Source organism: Caretta caretta, chromosome 6, assembly GCF_965140235.1.
Source record: "Caretta caretta isolate rCarCar2 chromosome 6, rCarCar1.hap1, whole genome shotgun sequence".
Lineage (NCBI taxonomy): Eukaryota > Metazoa > Chordata > Testudines > Cheloniidae > Caretta > Caretta caretta.
In genome coordinates, this window is record NC_134211.1 from 83,519,383 (window position 1) to 83,539,979 (window position 20,597).

General features: G+C 39.2%; 1 protein-coding gene across 5 annotated transcripts in view; it reads left to right on the top strand.

The window, feature by feature from the left end:
* Window positions 1-20,597, top strand: part of NPAS3 (neuronal PAS domain protein 3) — an 852,890-nt gene that overhangs the window by 391,361 nt on the left and 440,932 nt on the right. For all 5 annotated transcript variants that reach the window (XM_048854033.2, XM_048854034.2, XM_048854035.2 and 2 more), the window contains one exon: window positions 20,442-20,524. In XM_048854033.2, the coding sequence (XP_048709990.1) occupies window positions 20,442-20,524 (83 nt within the window). The remainder of the gene's footprint in view (window positions 1-20,441; window positions 20,525-20,597) is intronic.

Sequence of the window (20,597 nt, forward strand, 5' to 3'; positions counted from 1 at the left end):
CCACAATTAAAGCAACTCTTTATCCTCTTTTCTAAACATTGTTCCTTTTCCCTGTCGACTTTTGTGCCAATAGCATTCCAAACATATGAATGTACATTTGCAACCAATGTTAGCTTTGGCATCCTTTATAACCATCCTCATCATTGAAGAATGCTTTTTATAGGATTTTGTTTTGTTTTGTTTTCAGTTCCCTTGAGACTTGGAAGTCATTTTTAAAGAGGCACGAGTTAGACTTGGCTCGTGTCTGCTCCAAGATATAGATACCATAGAACCAGGCCCCAGTTCCAATATTCATCCATTTTTAGAAGCCATTTTGAAATTCTATCTTGTCTAGTCATTTGCCCCATGTACAGTGAGTATAAAAATGGTGTAAAATGATACCAAATCAAAATTCTCTGCTCTCACCACTTGTGTGGCATTTTATACCAACTTTGCTGAGATGCATATGGCTATACTGCATGCAAGGTAGTGCCTCCAACTCTCACAAAAAAAGCCACACTGTGAGCCACTTATTCACACTGACTCCACTGTGACTACTCACTGGGATTAACTGCTCATCAGTGTTAGTAAAGGGTTCAGAGACTGTCACAAAATGAATAGTTTAAGGAAATATATGAGAAATAAATGTTCTAGATCAAGGTTCAAAATAAAGTATATTGCAGTACTTTATAGCAAAGATTTGTTCAGTATTTTAGGCAAGGAGAAGCTCAATTGTCTCCTTCCATAGCAGGTGTAAAAGATCTCGGTATTTCTTCTTTTTAAATTCATACCAGAGTTAGTTTCCATTCCCATCCCTAGTGCCGGTGGTTTAGATACCAAGTGATAATTCTACATTTTAGACAGCTTTTATTGCCACTAGCCCTGTTGAGGTTTTTCAAATAAGAAGCTACTATTATTTGCTGTCACAAAAGTGATATTTCTTTCCTTTTTCTGTAATTTGACAGTTAACTTTGTTAGTTATGAAACCAGATCATTTTGTGTATTATATGAGTCACTAACTGTTAGTCTCATTTTTTGTGAAATTGAATTTGCCTATTTTCCTCACTGATGGGAATATGAGTTTATTGTTTGGGACTCCTGCTCAAAGGAAGAGGGGAATGCTAGTGGCATAACTGGAGGGAATCATTTTTTATCCTTTTACGCTGTATCTTTGTAGAATTGTTGAAGGACAGAAGATTTTTCTGCAGTAGGAGATGCTTCTTTTCCCCAGGTAGAAGAAATCTCACACTTCTGGCACTTTGACACATCATTGACTGTTAGAGAACATGGAGCCACTGTTTACTGCTGGTTCTTGAGTGTTAAACAGCCCTCCACTGCTTTTATTATACCATTAATTGCACTTAATGCAGCTGCATTTCTAGTACGCTTGGCTAAGCTCTGAAAATTAAGTAGAGGGTACTTTGTTATAAAATTCGCTGTAATGAGCTCTAGTGGGACAGGGTCTGTTAAGTTTGAAATTACCTCAGGCCATTTCCAAAGGACTTCCTAAAATATTTCACATCTATAAAAGTTTATAACTAACTAAATAGCCGAGGACAGAAAGAAAAAAACCATAGTTCCACAGTATGCATTGGATAAAATATCAATGTTTTTAATACCAAATTGTTGTGTTTGTTTTCAACATTTGTTTAGTCATGTGCTAAACAGAATGTTTTTAGGCTGACAGCATGTAAATTTTGGGTGTTTGGTTAACCCAGAGGTTTTTATGCATACTCTTTTTGCTCTTGGGTCCCTAATCCAGACCATACATTTGTGAAACTGGAATAAATTTAGGACTCCCTCTGGGTTTACATAAATTGGTTCAAGAAGAGGTCACACTTCTCAGTGCAAAAACATTATAAGAACTGCTGCAACTATTAGCCAATTAGCTTAATGTTACAACTAACAGCCTGTACTGAGTACTGATCTCTGGTACTTGGCTAAATAGATGACTAATACAATGTCAGTTGCCTCAGTGTTCTTTGACTATATGGCTGCTGTAATACTTTGCGGCTAATAAAATTTCAGCTTGACTAATTTACCGGGTAGCTTTACCAAAACATCCAAGTAATCCTTATATGCTCATTAGAAATGGGTCTAAAATGAGTTCTCTTAGGATTGAGTGGAAAAGTCTCTCTGGGATTAGCATCACTGAGCTTTAGATGCACTGGCACAAATCAGGTGGAGGATCCTCTATGGTTTTAGTGCTGCAATTTATCTGAATTTTGTAGTTAAAGTTTAAGCATGAGGTAATTAGAGGCCTCCAAGCTTGAAATCCATGCACCTCTTTTTTTGTCTTTAATAGACTCTCTATAAGCGTGCCAAGCTAACTGTTTGACTGATGTGAGTTGTATATTGAAGCTCTGTTCAACATCTCCAACAGAATATAGGTTAAAATCCTGAATTAGTTTTCTTTTATTTTGAGATTTTGCATGTGTATACTGTAAAGAGGTCTCTGCATTACCAAGGGTCATTCGGCAGCCTATTGTGCCACTTAGAAATATTCACTAGTCAATAATCAAATACACTTCAGCCATTAAGTACTGCACCTGTTGTCCAGATGGGCTAACAATAAACATGACACAGCCAATCATGACTGCAGAATAGAGTGGACAGAAGGCTTTTGGGGATATTTTGGGGGCTTTCCTCTATTTATCTGTCTAGTGAGTATGTGAACTGACCTTTATGTCACCACAGTTTTGTGGTTGGCAATATCTGTGTGAGTGTGTCTCAACACTAGAGTCTTTCATCATTCAAATGGCTATCCCAATGTCCTCTGTTTCTCTTTGTATTTGCTTTTGTAATTTAGACTGCACTGCCAGCTCATTTTGTTTTCACTGTTTAAACTAACGAAACATTATCACTCAGAAAAAAATTGGTATTGAATCATACTTCAAATCTCAGTATCTTGAATTCCTTAAACTGGAATTCTGTGGAATTATTCCGACTTTAAATATAGATAAAGCTCTGTTAGACTTCATCCAGGATATCATATTTTCGTAGTTCTGAATTATTTATTAATCTAGGTAGGTTTGCATTCTGAAAGGTTTATTGGATACCCAGTGATGTGCAGCTCTTGAATTAATTTTGAATTAAAAGAGTTTATTTTAGATAAATAAAGGTAGATAGTTGCTTGACCAAAAATATTTTTAAAAAGTCTGTTGATAGCAGAACCTAATACTACATGTGCATCAATGGAACTGCATTCTATGGGGGAAAATGTCAGATTTTTAGAAAATACAGATTTTAGAGATTTTACTTGGGCCAGGTAGGCTCCAATCCAGCAGAGCATATGCTTAATTTTGAGTATATGAGTCATCCTATTGACTTCAATATATAATACCACTTCAGTAGGACTACTGACATACTTACAGTTAAGCATATGCTTAAGTGCTTTGTTGGACAAGGGCCAAAGATTCTTAGGGGCATCGCTAATGATCTGTTTCAATTGCAGGTTTGGAAGATTTGGATTTTTTTCTTTTTGAGTTGTGTGAATCATAGAAGAACCTATCTGCGAAAGTTAGCTCAAAATGTCCTCGTAAATTTGCCAGTTTAATTCCAGGAGAGCATTGTGACATGTGTATTGCAACTCCCTGATTTCATAAAGTGGCGTAATGTCACAACATGACACTGCTCTGTCTCTGAAGTAAGTTTGAGGGCACTCTTTAATGTTCTGCAAGCCACAGGAATATTGTTGAAATCAGCAGAGTACCACAAAAAATGGGGGGCTGGCGACAGCGACACCCCACTGGGATCCATAGTTAATGATAACATGAGGCAAAAGGCTCTGAGGGGATAGCCACCTATTGATGTAGTCTTGAAACTTTGGTAGTATGTTGACTGATCTGTGATATTTATGAAAATGAGAGATGTAAAGTGCAGCTTGTTTTTGGAGACTGAGATGACTGCTTTTTAGAATAATGCAGAGTGTTTTCCATTTGCTGATAGTAATGAAAAATAAAATAAATGGAATTCAGTGGATAACTATTTCAGTTGAATGCCTTCCTCTGTATTCTGTGTGTTGTTTTGTGGGGTGTAATTTCTGTGGTGAAGTGAGCCATTAAACTTCATACAACTAGGTGTCGGTGGAGCTCCACCTCTTACATCAGGGAAAGATGATTAACCACCTCATATGGGGCAGTGCAAAATAGGGGAGGAGATAAGGGGAAAATGGAAAGAAAAGGTAAATTAAAATAGTAGAAAGGAAGAATCAGTGAGATGGAAATAAGTTCATGTTATTGTTTGGTTTCAGAGTAACAGCCGTGTTAGTCTGTATTCGCAAAAAGAAAAGGAGTATTTGTGGCACCTTAGAGACTAACCAATTTATTTGAGCATAAGCTTTCGTGAGCTACGGCTCACTTCATCGATGAAGTGAGCCGTAGCTCACGAAAGCTTATGCTCAAATAAATTGGTTAGTCTCTAAGGTGCCACAAATACTCTTTTTCTTATTGTTTGGGTTTCCTCTAATCCTTCTCCTCTTTCACTCTGTGTAAAATGTTCTGATTTTTCCTTTGGGAGGATGAGTTTTAGTTTTCAGTTTATTCTTCTCCTTTCTCTTTATCTATGAGGAAGTCACCCATCTCCTCCTGAGCTCATCACATACAGCCTACGTATACCTTTCTCCTGTGTGGATGTCTAATGCTCCATGATCCATTGGGGTCTTCCTCCTCTTCCCTCCCTCCTTACCTCTCTGTCAATGTTGTGCCAGGAAAGGGAGCTGTTCTATGTCAGAATTGTTTTCAGAGTGGGCTGAAATGTTACTTTGCCTTTCAACAGTTCCTTTGGCTCTGCACTTGTAAAAATTGGACTTTCTGGCCAACCCAGTAGCTAAAGTTTGATTCTGGTAACTCTAATGGACACAATCATGTTTAGAAGAGAAGAGAAGCTGATCGTACATTTGCAAATGGCATGGAGTTTGTAATGGAAAGCTTTTGAGTGTGGAAAGAGTTCTCCACCAGCTTTCATTAGTTGGCCGAACCTCTGACTTATCCTTGCATAACACTGCCAGCTGCCACACATTTTTTACTCTTATGTTTAATTGATTTTCACATTATAAAATAAACAAGACGTCATTGTTTGGCATACAGAAACAATTCCAAGGCTTCAAGAACACCATAAAACCAGTAGACACATAATGAAAGATGACAGAATACAAACCTTCTCTCACAAGGTTACTAAAAGAAATAATTAAAAAAAAGATAAGATAAACTATTTCAAACATTAGTCATTAGGACTCCTGAACAACTGCAGAATATATAAATAGGATAGAGGGTGGGGGAAAGGGAAGGAGCATATCATGTATCGAATGTGAACAGTCTTCATTCAAATCTCTCTATATATTGTCACTGAAGCATCACGTTATATTAAATTTCTCAGAAAAAAATCCCATCCATAAAAGGAAAACCATATAAATTGATGACCTTCAGCTGCAAATTTACTGTTTCTACAAAACTATTCCTTTGGCTGGACCAAGTCAGCAAATTAAAAGAAAAGTATAAGAAATTTGGGAATTATAGAGTGCTACAAAGTGTGAACAAAGCATCAAGAATTATTTCAGAAGAATCTTTTGATCTGATAAAACAGAGTTGCTTATAAAAAAGAAAATGTTTCTCTTTTAGTGCATATGTGTAACAAAAATATAAGTTTGGTAGGTGTACATTAAATATAATTTTAGAAAAAAGATCTAAATACATGCTTTGGCAATACAGTTGTCAAGGTCCTAGATAGAAAAAAGAAACTAAGATTACAAAGTATCAATACATCAAAAAAGTGAGAACTAGCCAAATTAAAGACTCAAAATGTGTCTTACAAAGCACATACTTCCTCAAAAGTTCATATGCCCATCTGTGTCCACAGCTGACTCTTCCAACAGCGAGTCTGGAACAACTTCTGAGTTTTTTGACTTCCTTTCCTGAACAAGTATCCCCACTTCCTCTAGAATACAAAGAAAATAAATGTTTGGCTATAATAAGTCATTCAACTTTGATAGGTATGACATGATGTATTTTAAATGCTAAGTCCCACATCTGTTGTTTCACACTAGAAGAGATTTGACACCTTGACATTAAAAATGCAGAGTAGTGAGGGTAAATCACACAGTTGAGGAATTAGCAAACAAAAAGGCGTATTTTCTCTTACAGTAGAAAGGGTCTGTAAGTCAAATTCACTGTTTGTATTAATGACTGCAACTCCATTGAAGTGAACAATGTTGTGCACTCTTAAGGCAATGGTGAATTTGATCCCCAGTTTCTGATTACCAGAGTCTCACATACTAGTGCAGCAGTTCTGGAATCTTCCAGTCTGCAGACTTTCTCCCCAAAAGTCACCGTGCAGAGATGAAAAAATTGGTTTCCAATTCTTCTGCCATTTTAAAGGATACTGAAACCCATTAACAAGTAAAATGTCAATCTTTGTGGATTCAACATTCTTGAGGAAAAACTTTCTAATTCTGCTTTATCATCACACTCATCCATCTTATACTGTATTTTTTTGTTTTCCTTGAGCAAAGAATTGAATAACATAGCATGTGCTGTGCAGGAGATTTAGATTTCAACTATTTTTTCCTCCAGCCCCTCGTAATCTCTGAGAAAACGGTTCTGTTTTCTTACCAGCTTCGGAAACAGATTCTTGCAAATTGACTGAACTCTTGTGCATTAAAAGCTTGATCCACAATCTATTTAAGTCAATGGGAATATTTCCATTAATTGCAGTGGGCTTTTGATCAGACTCCCCGTCTACACACTGCATAACAGTAATTTAATAATTAAACAGCTCTATCTCCCATTTGTGGGGACTCACAATAGGGTGGAGGCAGCTCCTTTGGAAGACCCCATCTTTAGTAGGTATGTTTTAAGGGTGAAAAGGTGTTTCTAAACAGCTATCGTTTGTTCTGAGATATTTTCAGTCCTTGGCAACTTCAGCTTACTGTTCTAGCTCTTATCTGACATACTTAGTGAGAAAAATGAACCAGTTGCAACAGATTTTGAACAGTTTTACAACAATTCTCCCACATGTGGGTTGATTGTCCCTTTAAACTTCTTTCTCTGAGTTAAAATTGCCAAATTCAGAATCATTGTATTTTGCCTACAGCCTCCCTTATCAATGGATAGAAGCGGCAGCTGGAAGACCAGCAAAAATAATTGACTAGTGTCAGAGTCGCTTCTTACCAGAATCCTGGGTTAATTACTCAGTTCAGTTTTGGCAACTGATGCACATACCTTCCCTGAAAATGTTGATTGATTGCTTAGTTGTATCCAGCCTCACTTCATTTACAAACCTCCATTATATCTTTCTCTGGCTGAATCACAAAGAGGATAAAAGGCATAAAGTGTATAAATAAACCAGCTTGCTATGTGCTTCACTGAAGCAACCAAGACTGTAATAGTCGTAAACCCTTCAATTTTGGTTTGCAGCTCACAATAATGTCAATAAAAGTTGTGAATGTTGATTCAGATCATTATATGGCTGTACTGTATGACAGGGTAGTGACTCCTTCTGTTTGAAAAAAAAACGAGGAGTATTTGTGGCACCTTAGAGACTAACAAATTTATTTGGGCATAAGCTTTCATGGGCTAAAACCCACTTCATCTGATGCATGCAGTGGAAAATACAGTAGGAAGATATAAATACATAGAGAACATGAAAAAATGGGTGTTGCCATACCAACTGTAATGAGACCAGTCAATTAAGGTGGGCTATTATCAGCAGGAGGAAAAAAAAACTTTTGTAGTGATCATGAGGATGGCCCATTTCAAACAGTTGACAAGAAGATGTGAGTAACAGTAGGGGAAAAAATTAGCGTGGGGAAATAGTTTTTACTTTGTGTAATGACCCATCCACTCCCAGTCTTTATTCAAGCCTAATTTAATGGTGTCCAGTTTGCAAAACTCCTCAGGTTGGGAGACAGAACAGTCCTTGCCTACAAACAGCTCTCCCACCTGAAGCAAATACTCACCAGCAACCACACACCACACAACAGGACCACTAACCCAGGAACCTAGCCTTGCAACAAAGCCCGTTGCCAACTGTGTCCACATATCTATTGACACCATCATAAGGCCTAATCACATCAGCCACACTATCAGAGGCTCCTTCACCTGCACATCTACCAGTGTGATTTATGCCATCATGTGCCAGCAATGCCCCTCTACCATGTACATTGGCCAAACTGGACAGTCTCTACGTAAAAGAATAAATGGACACAAATCAGACATTAAGAATTATAACATTCAAAAACCAGTCAAACACTTCAACCTCCCTGGTCACTCAATTTCAGACCTAAAAGTTGCAATTCTCCAACAAAATAACTTCAAAAACAGACTCCAATGAGAAACTGCAGAATTGGAATTAATTTGCAAACCGGACACCATTAAATGGAAAATATACCAAAAGGCACCATAAGAAACTCTTTTATTTAAAAATCACCCTCAGAAGCTATTTCTTCTGTTATTCAGCTACCATTAACTTTCTTCTTGGCTATTGCATGTGTAAGTGAAGGAGAAACATGAAGTGTCACTGAAGTGAGCATTTAACCTGGCAATGAGAAATCAAAGCCCAACAGTCTTAATCTAAAAGTCATCAACACCCCATGCTAATTTGTTAGTCTCTAAGGTGCCACAAGTACTCCTCGTTTTTTTGTTTTTTTTTTGTTTTTGCTGATACAGACTAACATGGCTACCACTCTGAATCCTTCTGTTGGGTTATTTGCTGCCTGTTTACATCATAGCTGGTTTTGAATTGTACTGCTGAGAGCCATCCTACATTCAGTGAGAGCAGTGCTGTGTATTTCTAAATCTTCACTGTGGACCGAAAGCTCATATTGTGAATTAAAAGATAAATATTGCCCATATGATAATGTGCAAAATCCAGTGCTGTTTCAAATGAGGTTGTTGCCCTTCCTTATTGGGATTCTTCATTTCAGTTTCAGTATGGTCATGATGATACGCCAGAGAAAGAAAGTGAACGTACCATAGATGTAAAAAACAGGAATTCTATTGCTATCAGGTGCAATACCTTACTTCCCTTTTGTTCTCATGCAATGTTACATTGTCTTTATTATCATAAAATGAAAAGGCAGGACTGTGAGCATATGATGTGTGTTTCTGTTTTCTGATCTTGACTGCTGAGCTTGCTGCCTAATCCAGTCACATCTAAAGCCGTTAGTTTCTAAAAACATATGCCAATTACTGTTAGAAGAGGGCATGAATATTTTTAAAGAAAACTCAGTAGGCAGTTGCAGCCCTATAATGAATGGCTGGCTTCTTGCCCAGGTATTTTTGAAATGTTCACATTGTTTTAAGGTCGAGATATACTTTGGCGTACAGTGCCTTTTAATGGTAGTTCAGCTGTGGTAGCGTACTATATGATAGGCAGTTAACAACGATGTTTTAAATCTTCAAGAATTCCACATATATCAGATAGAAATCCACATCCATCATTCCATGTTAAACTATGGGACGGATGGCATTTTGCAAAGCAGCTTATCCCAGAGTTAACTTTTTTGTTGTTGCAATTTTGATCTGTTAGAGTTGCAGTCTCCAAATATTGTGAATTAAAAGATAAATATTGCCCATATGATAATGCACAGAATCCAATGCTGTCAAAAGATTGAGAGAGGGGAGAAGGGGAATTCGTTTCACCTGGGAGAACCAATCCTGACAACAGAGTTGTATTTAGAGGAGTCAGGTTAGCCGAGCCTGGCTGTGTTTTAGACTTGGTGGAAGCTTGGGAGATGTTGATCGCAGCTCTCACGTACTGTAATACACTACTGCCTAATGTATAAAGAGGCATTTGTACTGGCTCCAACGGGAAGCTGCTTGCCCATTCTTTTGGCAGAAGGGAAGACATTGAAATTACCGTGCCAAGAGTCAAAAAAGACAAAGACTGGTGGATGTCACAGAGAGATACTTCCCTTACTTGACTCTCAGAAATTGCTTGCTTCATGTAGATCCAATAGACTTTGCTCCCCTTGACATACTCGTGACATATAAAAGCCGTGTGGATGGATGGAGTATTAGACTGGAAGTAATAAGGTTGTGCTTGACTTACCTCAGCATTTGTAGCAGATGTTACAAATGTCATGACATGAGCCTTTGGGATCAGACTGGGGGGAAAAACTCAAGACAACAGATGTAGGCCTCTTAGTTTTACCAGCTAGTATAGTCTGACAGTATGTAACACTGACTTGATGTTAATATCGTACCCTCCTTCCCAGAACAGAATCAGTGACACTAGCAATTTGTGTAGCACTGTTGTCAGAAAGGGGTTTTCTTTCCCGAGGAATTTTAATACTGGTTTGAAAATAAAGGCCTTAGACCTGTTATTCCAAACATTCAGCTTCTTCTATTTACTTCTGATGTGCACTCCAAAGCCATCACTCATCCTGGGGTTATCATAATGATGTGATTTTGGTCTGGTGTGGCTGAACTTTCCTGTATTTGTGCTTGGACAAATATCCTCAAATTTGAATGCTTATCTGCACATTTGCCAAATTTCCAAACTTCTTAAGGATCCCATCTTTGTCTCCTCCCTGTCTTTTTCTTCACACATCCAGGTGGTATCAAATCTTGTGTTTTCTTCTCTGTGACACTTTCTTAGGCACACATCAGCCAAAACTCTGTTGGAGACCCTTATCTCATCTTGATTACCACAACCAGCTCCCCTAGAACTGCCTTAACATCCACATAATTTTTATTGCCTTTTCCTCCACACTCACCTCTACCTCCCTTGCTCTTCCAACAATGCCCCTCATTCATTTATTTAACTTTTCACTCTGCTTTCTACACTGCCACTTATGTTTGGACCACCCCTCTCTAGACTAAACCATAAAGCCACTTCCCGTATCTCCTTCAGACCTTTCTCAAGACTTAGCTCTGCCATGATTGCTATAAGGAAACATCTAATTAATACTGGACCAAGTTGAGGGATAGGTGGGGTTAGTTGGTACTTACTTTATCTATTTTTAATAGTAGGAAAAAATTGTGAATGTGTATAAAATATATGTGTATAAAATATGTTTTATCGTATCTCTCTCCCTCATACCCTCTTTACATTCCTTGTCCTCTTAGACTGTAAACATTTGGGGACTAGGACAAATCTTCATATACATTTGTACAGCACCTAGCACAATTTTTGGGGAATCTGAGTACTATGGCAGTATAAATATTAAATTGTAATAATAAAACAGAGGATTGTTACCCCACCTTGACACTACCACAGTGCATTTTGCTACCCTTCACTGGACTGATGGCTAGATTGAATACAGGGTAGTTGATCTTTTTGTTGCATTGGCATGGTAATAGCTTTGTTAGCCCTAATTTTGGTTTATTTCAAAGTGTACTGTGTTGCTTACCTCTGAGAATAGCTTTTGGGAATCATAATATCTGAATGTGGTTGTGTTTCATGCACTGAGGATGTTCCTACTGTTTCTATTTCCTGGGAGTTTCCAATAAACTTGCTGGGATTCCAGGAGAATAAAAGACCTTTTCAGCCATTTTTTAACTCAGATTAGTTTTACTCCTTAGCCCCACAAACCCATTTAGGATTTCCTCTCAACTGCCTTAGAACACCTCACCATTTGCTGGAGTTCTGAAGAGTCTATGGACCCCAGCAGTTTTTTCCTGTGGTTCTGTTTAAAGCCACTCTCTGCTACCTCATTCTCTCAGGTTCTGTCATTCCTGAACTAGAAGCTTAGCTTTCTCTCTGAAGAATTTCATCTGTCAAGGACAGGAGTGGGGGTTCTCCCATGAAGAATTTTAATCACCCTATCTGTAACCCTTTTGAAGGAGGCACAATAGTTCCTATAGTAACTACCAGACTGTGGGAGAAAGGCCAGTGCTCCCTCCCCCAGCTACAGATGGAGAACTCTCTCTACTTAGATGACTAGAAATCCTTGAACAGAGAAGCCGTCATCCTTCACAATGAAAAGAAAAAATCTTTGATATACAGTCTCTAAAATGTATGAATAAGTACAAATTAAAAGAAACCACACACAACTATTTGACTTGTCAAATATTTTAAAATCTTGCATATGTGTGTGTTTAAGGTTTGCATGTCTTTTCATACATAGAACTTTTCATTTTAATTTGAGAAGTTAAAAAAATAAAAGAAAGACATTTGGGGCCTGATCTTGCTCTGCTTATTCAGTGAAAACTCGAGTTGGAGTAATTAGGCCAGGAGGAGACCCATAAAACACATGAAGATTTGTGGTAAAACAACCATTTGAATCATATTTTTTCTGGCGATTTTGAATCTCAAATGTTTTGAGGTGGGTGAAGAATGCAAGCATACATCTTGGAGGAATGCAAACTTAAAATCTGTTGTCACCAACCCAATTTATGGGATTAAAAGTGATATGATATGTGCCATACCTTTGACAACAGCCTGCTTTAGCCCCTTGTAAGATGTAGAATTGCGAGTAAAATATAATTAAATATTATACAGCTAGACATATTAAAGCAAATCTCATTTGTTAAAGTATTTTAAATATTCATATGAGTTAAATATTTTTAATTCTTGGAGCTTAATGTACTTATGCAGTGTGCCAGATGAGGTATAGGAAAGCAAGTAATAAAACTTACCTGTAGTTTCCATTTTAAATAATACTTTCATACCAAGTTAACAAGTGCATTCTTGACATCTGATCACTTAATCTGCTGAAAGTGCTGGTTTACTTTAACAGCTATGTACTGCAACAGTGTATGCATATTTTACAAAGATGCACACATGACTAGAAGATGGACATCATAGATCATAAGGGTTGGAAGGGACCTCAGGAGGTCATCTAGTCCAACCCCCTGCTCAAAGCAGGACCAATCCCCAATTTTTGCCCCAGATCCCTAAATGGCCCCCTCAAGGATTGAACTCTCAATCCTGGGTTTAGTGGGCTAATGTTCAAACCACTGAGTTATCTTCCCCCCCAGAATGACCAATTAATATACATGAAAATAGATTTTAAATGCCATTGTTAGTGTTTTAAGTTGATTATCATATTATCATATATGCATTATGCATTTTATATACCGTCATTTTTGACAAATTTGTTCAGATGTTTTATTACTTCGATGGTTAGTTGGTAATGGTACAGCATTAAAGTTTTCAATAGCTTTACTAAACCAAGATGAAATATTCTGCCATTATGTTACATCCCAGGAGGATCACTACCTTGTGGATGCTCACCAGGCTGCTATGGTAGACCCAAATCTTGGATATCCCTCTGGACCATCAATTGCTATGGTTCAGGGTGAGCTGGATTTTTCACCCTGGCTTGGTCTCTCCGGGGGCACCCTTTCCAAGTTACAGCCGCATGCCTGTACTTCTCTCAGGACGAAATCTTGTGATCCAACCAGCTTTTAGACTGGGTCCCCAGGTCACAGCACTCTTATTCACCAAGCATGTCTTCAGCAGGTCCAGCTGGACTTCCCTCCAGGACTTGTGACCAGTATGAAAATGCAGTGACAGAGAAAAGCAGTGTCAAAACACAATATTATTTATTTGTCCATAGGAAGATAGGAAACAGAGGAAAAGAGTTAAACATAACAAAAGGCCTATATCCATATTATCCTATATAAACCGTAGCCTTTCCTTGCGTGTGTAGGTAGGCACCACTTTATCCCAGAAAGGGCAAAACAGACTGCATAGCAAGCAAAGCAGACTGCACTCGTACAGCCACTGGCTCTCAGACTGACCCTCTGTCAGTGTTCATATCTCCTTAGAGGTTCAGCTGTAACTACTTCCAAGCACTTTGTTTGAGACTTCCTGCCTGAAAGGCCATGAGGTTTCAAGTTGGCATCTTTCCTCCCATTCTGTGGGTCCAATTGGACTCCTGATTCCACATTATTAGAGGCAAACTTCAAAGGCATTAATGTGTATATTGTCTGCTTGAGTACGAACAGATAGGGCTGTCTTTTTTTTTTTTCCCTGATGACGAAAGCTAACTAAGGGCTGTAAGTCTGCACTGGGGGCTGTAAATTTTAGTCCGTACTAGTGTGTCGTGCACAAACAGGCCTGTGCTGGTGCAACCTAAAAGTTCCCTCTTGCATGTCAGCGTAGTCCCATGCTGAGTTGTATCCATGGTGTTCAGGTGAGTTTGTATTCTGCATGTCTAGCCCATGCTACTCTGGCTATGCCACTGTTTTTAGCACACTACATCAATGAAAGGTAGTGTGATTATGTCAGTACAGATGGGAGGCACACCTCCAGCCCCTAGTGTAGACATACCTTTTGTTTCATATACTTATATAATAACATTCCCATAGCCAAACCAACATACAGCATTCACAACTGAGTACAGAGCAGTTTCATATCTGTCACATATATCATCCCCTTTTTAGTTAGGGTGACCAGATGTCTGTTTTTTAAAGGAACAGTCCCTTTATTTAAGGAGTATTTAAGCCCTCCTGCAGGAGTCCCGACTTTTTCTTAAAAACAGGCAAATTGTCCCGTATTTCCTCTCCCCGCCACATTAGTACTGGCGAATCCTGCTGCTGGCCGGATTCCTGCTCACCAGCCGCTCGCCCACCAGCTGTGGGGGGGCGGTTCAGTGGCCGACAATGGGGGTGGGTATGCAAGGCTGGTGGCAGGGCGAAGATGTAGCATGCAGGGCCTGCCGCTCCCCCTGCTGGTCCATCAGCATAGCCCCTGCCTCTGGCTGGGCTGACGCCCCAGGAAAGCCCAAGACCCTCCAGCCCGGGGCGCTGGCTAGGAGGAGCCAAGCCCTGCATGTACCAAAGACCTGCACAGCGTTAGCATGGGGAAGCCTCTCCACCCCTCAGGTAAGCTCTGGAGTGTGTGGGGGAAGCGATTTCCAGCCTGTTCATGCCCCCACCCTGCAGGCTCCACACTAGTCTCACGGGTAGGGGCTTAGCACCCTCTTCACACACACACACACCCATACTGGGTCCTGCCCCCAGGGAGTGTGGGGCTGCACCTGCCCCTGCTGACCCACATTTCTGGATGGGTTCTCTGAAGCCCTTGCAGTCAGGTTCGCTGGGCCCTGGTGCACAATGCATCCTTAGGGCTTAACCCCTTCCTGCCTGTGCTGTGGCCAGGGGACAAGAAGTGGCTGGGTTATGTTGGTGGTCAGCAGCAGCCTGGAGGTGTTAGCTGCCTTTCGACACTGTGCGGGAAGGAAGGGACAAGCAGCTTCCAGCCAAAGGGAAGTGGGGGGGCGGAGGGGAAGATGAGCTCTGCAAAGACATGGGCCAGGTCATCCCTCCGTCCCCATCCCCCATGGCTGAAAGCAGCTCCCATCCCTTCCCTGCTGCACAGTGCCAAAAGGTTGCTGCTGGCCACATTCTGGTGTGAACCCTGGCAGAAATCTGAGGGGGGGGGCATGTGACCCTGTGTGCCCCCCACATGTTGCCTTGGGAAGATGCGGTGTCAGGTATCAGGAGAGGTGAGTCTGTCCCAGGGGCCTAGCCAGACATGGAGGGCAGGGAGGGGAGGGTCAGTTGGTCACACACACACACGCGCGTGAGAGCAGTGTATGAGAGTTTGTGTGTCACCTCTCCCTGTGTGAACCCTAAAGCCTCACAGATTAGAAGGTAAATAAAAAGAATCCAACTATGCAGTGTTTCTTTTTAACAGGGGCTCAGTCAAATTTATGTTAATTTGAATGTTTGTACTGCATAGTTCTGATTGATTGCAGTTGAACTTGCTTGAATATGAGTAATTTTACCAGGAGTCCCGTATTCAGCATAGGGAAATATGGTCACCCTATTTTTAATGCACCCCGGATGGCTCAGCTAAGGGGAAAGGCAGTGGACTGACCCTCCGCCCCACTGCGTGTGCACTGTGTGTGATGGCTATGAAGTTCTTTGTCTCCCCCCCCCCACGGATTTATTGCATTATGCATTTTATATATAGTCCTTTGTGCCAAATTTGTTCAGGTATTTTATTGCTGTGCTAGTTAGTTGGTTCAGCATTAATTATTTCAGTAGCTTCACTAAACCAAGTAAAAATGCTTCTATTTCCTGAATGCACTAAAGCACTTTACAGTTTGAATCTTCATAATGAAATTTGGAAATCTTGTGAATACTCGAAAACCTGTGATTCTGTAGCCCAAGCTAGTTTTTGAAATATTAAAAATAAGGTACTGTTATGGCTGTTTAGTTCTGAGTCCACTCTGCCCTTTCTTAAAAATTTAGGGCCAGCTCCTCAGCTCAATGATCAGCTGAGGTTCTCTGATTTAGAAATCCTAGATCCTTTGGACTCGAGGTTTCTTGGAAATTCTATGAAATAACGTGTGCAAACAATTCAACTTTCTATGGTGGCATTTCCGCTGGGAACCAGTTTAATTAAAGTGATGCTGGTAGATTTCATTCACAAAACAGGTAAGTAACCAGTTTATGCAAATAGATTATTTATTGTAAGATTTGCACCTCACTGAAGCAATTGTCTGTTACCTTATTCATAATGGGCTAGATTAATACTTTGTTTCTAGTCCAGGACACAGGTTGTCATATAACTGCACTGGCACAAGCAAAGCTCCAAAAATGAATTGTGACTCAGAGAGACACCTCTCTGAGTCAAATTTCGCCCTCACCTTGTATTCCATGACAGGCAGCTGAAGTATGCCACATCAATTGCACTGCCAGATAGAGCATAGTCCCTGCCTGGCACCTAGTCACCACTGCCAATTGAAACATGGGAAGGGTGGAAGAGTGGAAATATGACTTCATCTAGTCTCTTGCTTTTGTCTGTTAATACCCCAGTCCTTCCTTGTCTGCTTTGTTGTGATAGGAAATAGTGGTGTGTCAGAGAGTGCTTCCCCTGATTGCATCCAGACTCCCTATCCCAGCAAACCCTATATAATTGTGCATGGTGGGTGGAGGATGGCTTAGTCACCTGCACGACCGCAAAGTAGTAGGTTATAATCTAAGACATAATACGTTGTTTTATTTTGCTCTGCTCTTTGAGCATCCTATATCTAATGTAGATTTTTAAAAGTAGCGTCTTTAAATTGGGCAATCAGATAAAGGGAATAAGGCTGTAGATTGGGTTTAATAAGTGACCCATTCAGCACACGTGAGTCTACTCTGTTACGGGACTGCCAAATTGCATAAGAAACCCATCATGTTTCTGAAATGTTACAATCTGCTATACCCTGGTATACTAAAGTATTATTTTTCCGATGCAGATGAACAGCATGAAATCTACTGCTTGAGGCTGGAAAAAGTAAAATATTGAGTCAATGAAAGCAGAACAGTGAGGAAAATAGCATTGTATTCTATTTTCTGGAATTATCAAAACATTACTGTCTCGTTCCTCAAAATGCCAAAATGATAATGAGAGTACAAAGAAAGAATAAAGTGCAAGTTAAGAAGTACATATTTAAGATCTATTCAGTTACCAATAATGCTAGCATTGGAGCTTGGCTACCAGAGGCCATAATGGTTTCCTGTTTAACATATTTATGTTGGTTGTAAAATTAGGACCTGTCATTATAGCCCCACATCACCTGCATAAGGGCAAAACACATAAATCAAGAGGCGTTCCAGCGCCATAAAAATGACATTGAACTGAATGGCATGAAACACGTACAATATATTTATGTACATGGATACCATGTACCAAGACACACGTGTGGATTTTTAGTGGATTTGATTGACAAGTATTAAAGGTATGATTATCGAGTCCAGTTTGCATTTTCACACGTCAGCTTACTTATATTGGAGTATTTTAATTTGAACTTTGAAACTGAAAGGGTCTAAAGTGCAAAAGGACAGATGAGCTGTTACTAAAAAGGCTTCTGAATCACAGATATTGCTTTAAAACTCCACATGCAGATCATTTAATGATTTCTGTTTGATCATATCCATACACCTTATTCAAGTTATGTCATATGCATGCTGAACAACCATCACGTGCAACTAACACTGTAGAACTGGAAGCAATAATCAGTAAATCAGCTACATTTAAAAATATGCCAGTGGATTTTAGGGAGTGGTGTATAGAAATGGAACATTAATCAGAAAAAATATCTGAGTGGTGATGTCTTTAGGCTTGGTGTGAAAAATAAATCACAGTCTAGTTGAAAGAAAGAGAACCAGTTAAGTTTTGTTTGTTTGTTTGTTTTAAACAATGATCATATAAAAAGAAGAAACAATGCTTAAGGAAAACCTGTAGATTTTTCCCACTTGGTTTCTGGTAAACCATAAATGAAATGGCTAGATTGTGTGCAGTACTTACCAATAGTAATCACAGTGAGAACACTGATAACCTTTACAATGCTGTATATTTTACTCTATCTATAATTAAAACTAAAATTTCCCAAACAAACATGGCTGCACGTCCTATTCATGCTAACTACTCAGGGCATTTCAGGGGGTAGGGAAGCTAGATGGATTGGATCGTCTCTAAATATGAGCCTGTGTGTGGAGGACTGCGGGAGGAGTTAAAGAATAAGAGCCATGAGTAGGGAAAGAAGACCGGTTCATTTGCAGACGCAGTATTCCTAAAGAATTTACAATGCTTTGAATTTTGTCCCTAAATCATATACTTGATCAAAATCCTGCAAATTACAGGCATTAATGTGGCTATGGGAAAAAGAGAGAAAAAAGCATTGATGAGCAAAGCTATTCAGGGTCAGAGAAGTGGGGGTCAGTTTGTGGAATGAAAACCAAAAATAAATTGATTAGTAAGAAACTAAGTCAAGTACAAGTATAATATTGATGTGACATATCTCTTCAGCTATTATATGGAGTAAAAGTTCATAACTGATTATGACATAAAAATTTATTGTCTCAATTCAGTGTGTAATGAAAGAATCTGGGAAAACCCCATGCATTTGTTTTTAGCTGTTTTTATGTATGGTCTTGGTTTCCTTTCAGAGAGTAGATGAAGATGACATGGAAATATTAGATTTGGAGCAGTAACCATTTGTAACTGTTATAGGCTGTTGCCTGAATCTATTAACAATGAAGTCACTTGTGTGTCCAGTATAAATAGTTTAGAATTTCCTGCAAGGAAATTACATGAAGCATCAGTAAGGGGTGACATTACACTTATAAGTCAACATCCCTGTCATTACTTGACGTATACCTTTGTGTGCAGATATCAGATTTGGCACCTGATATCACTGAAAACTCCGACAAATTGTTGATCTAAAATTAGATTTCATTGGACAATTGATAATCAGCCTGCTAACAAATTAGCCTGTTCAGTAACAGCTTTGGACTACTATGTTGGTCTAGTACTCTATATTTGTTGTTACCAATTACAAACTTTATCCCTGAGGTTGCTTGGCTAAATACATTGAGTTAGATTATGTCTTCAAGGCACTGTGATGTGTAGAGATGCAACACTGTCTCTTGTGCTCCAGAGGCACCTTTCCATCAGGGTCTTAGATGTGAATATGTGAACATGTCTGCCTTCTGCAAGGGGGGAGGGGAGTCTCCTTAACCCATCTCCCCTCTTTCCACCTCCCTTGTCCCCAATTGCCTCAAGCAGAGCTAGACGTAAAACAAAAAGCTCTATATCTACAGTAGGTTACTTCCTCCACTGCTTAGCTGTGATTAGGCATCTATTACTGTCTTCTTGTTCCTGGCACACCATATGAAATCGAGATTAATGAAAGTTCTACTGTGTGATTTCTTGATTTTTCTCTTATTTTAGTCATCATTGCCTTTGAAATCATAGCTGCAAGTTATTCCCTTTCTATTTTTAAAACTATTAATTTTAACAAATAGTATGGAGATTGCTGTTTGAAGACACAGCAGTTACCTTGGTATCTGGGATATTGCAATATTTCCTTATACTTACAATAGGAAATAGTTTTGATGCCTCAGATATCATAGTGAGGAAATTGTTTGCAAATGGTGACTGTTTCAGGCACTTCTGTCCTTCAGTTCATTTTCAAATGAAGGAGGTGGCATGTTCAGAAAGACATCTTTCTTATCTTTACAATTATGGAGTAATTTTTGGTTTTTGTCTGCACATTTGGGTGCACATGCGTTATATTTAGCATCTTCTACTTTAATATTTCTTATTTTTTACCACACCTGGTCCATAGTCTCAGCAATATGAACAAAGAAACTTCTATCGGGACTTGGGCCATATTTGTATAGCTGGGTGGTTCTCAATCTATTTACCAGCTCTCTATATGTTATGTGGGCCACATCCACACAATATGTATGCTACCTGCATGGCCCTGAGGGTGTCACATGGGCTGCAGCTGTGTGCTGATTGGGCCACAGGTTGACAGCTGTTAGTATTGCATGTTCATTTTCATAGTTCCCAGGCACTTTAGCAGTTTTGAAAAGAATAATATTAAGCCACAAAATTCAAATCACTGAAAGTTATACAGTGATTTTACTTACTATAGTGCAAGGCAAAGTTGTAATTAACACTAGTGGTGTTTAAAAATGCAAGAGTCCATGTCTATAGTATCTTTCCAGTGGTGTAATCAGGGATACAGTGTGACTGAATGTGCAGACATTGGAACATAATTGTTTTTTATTCAGTTATAGGTGCGCAGCGCAGGAGAAGCCCCAGTGCCCTTGCCATTGAAGTATTTGAATCACATTTGGGAAGTCACATTTTACAGGTAAAAATAATGGCTTTACCAAAATAATCAACATAACTAGACAGTAACAATATGTAATATTTCTGCCAATTAT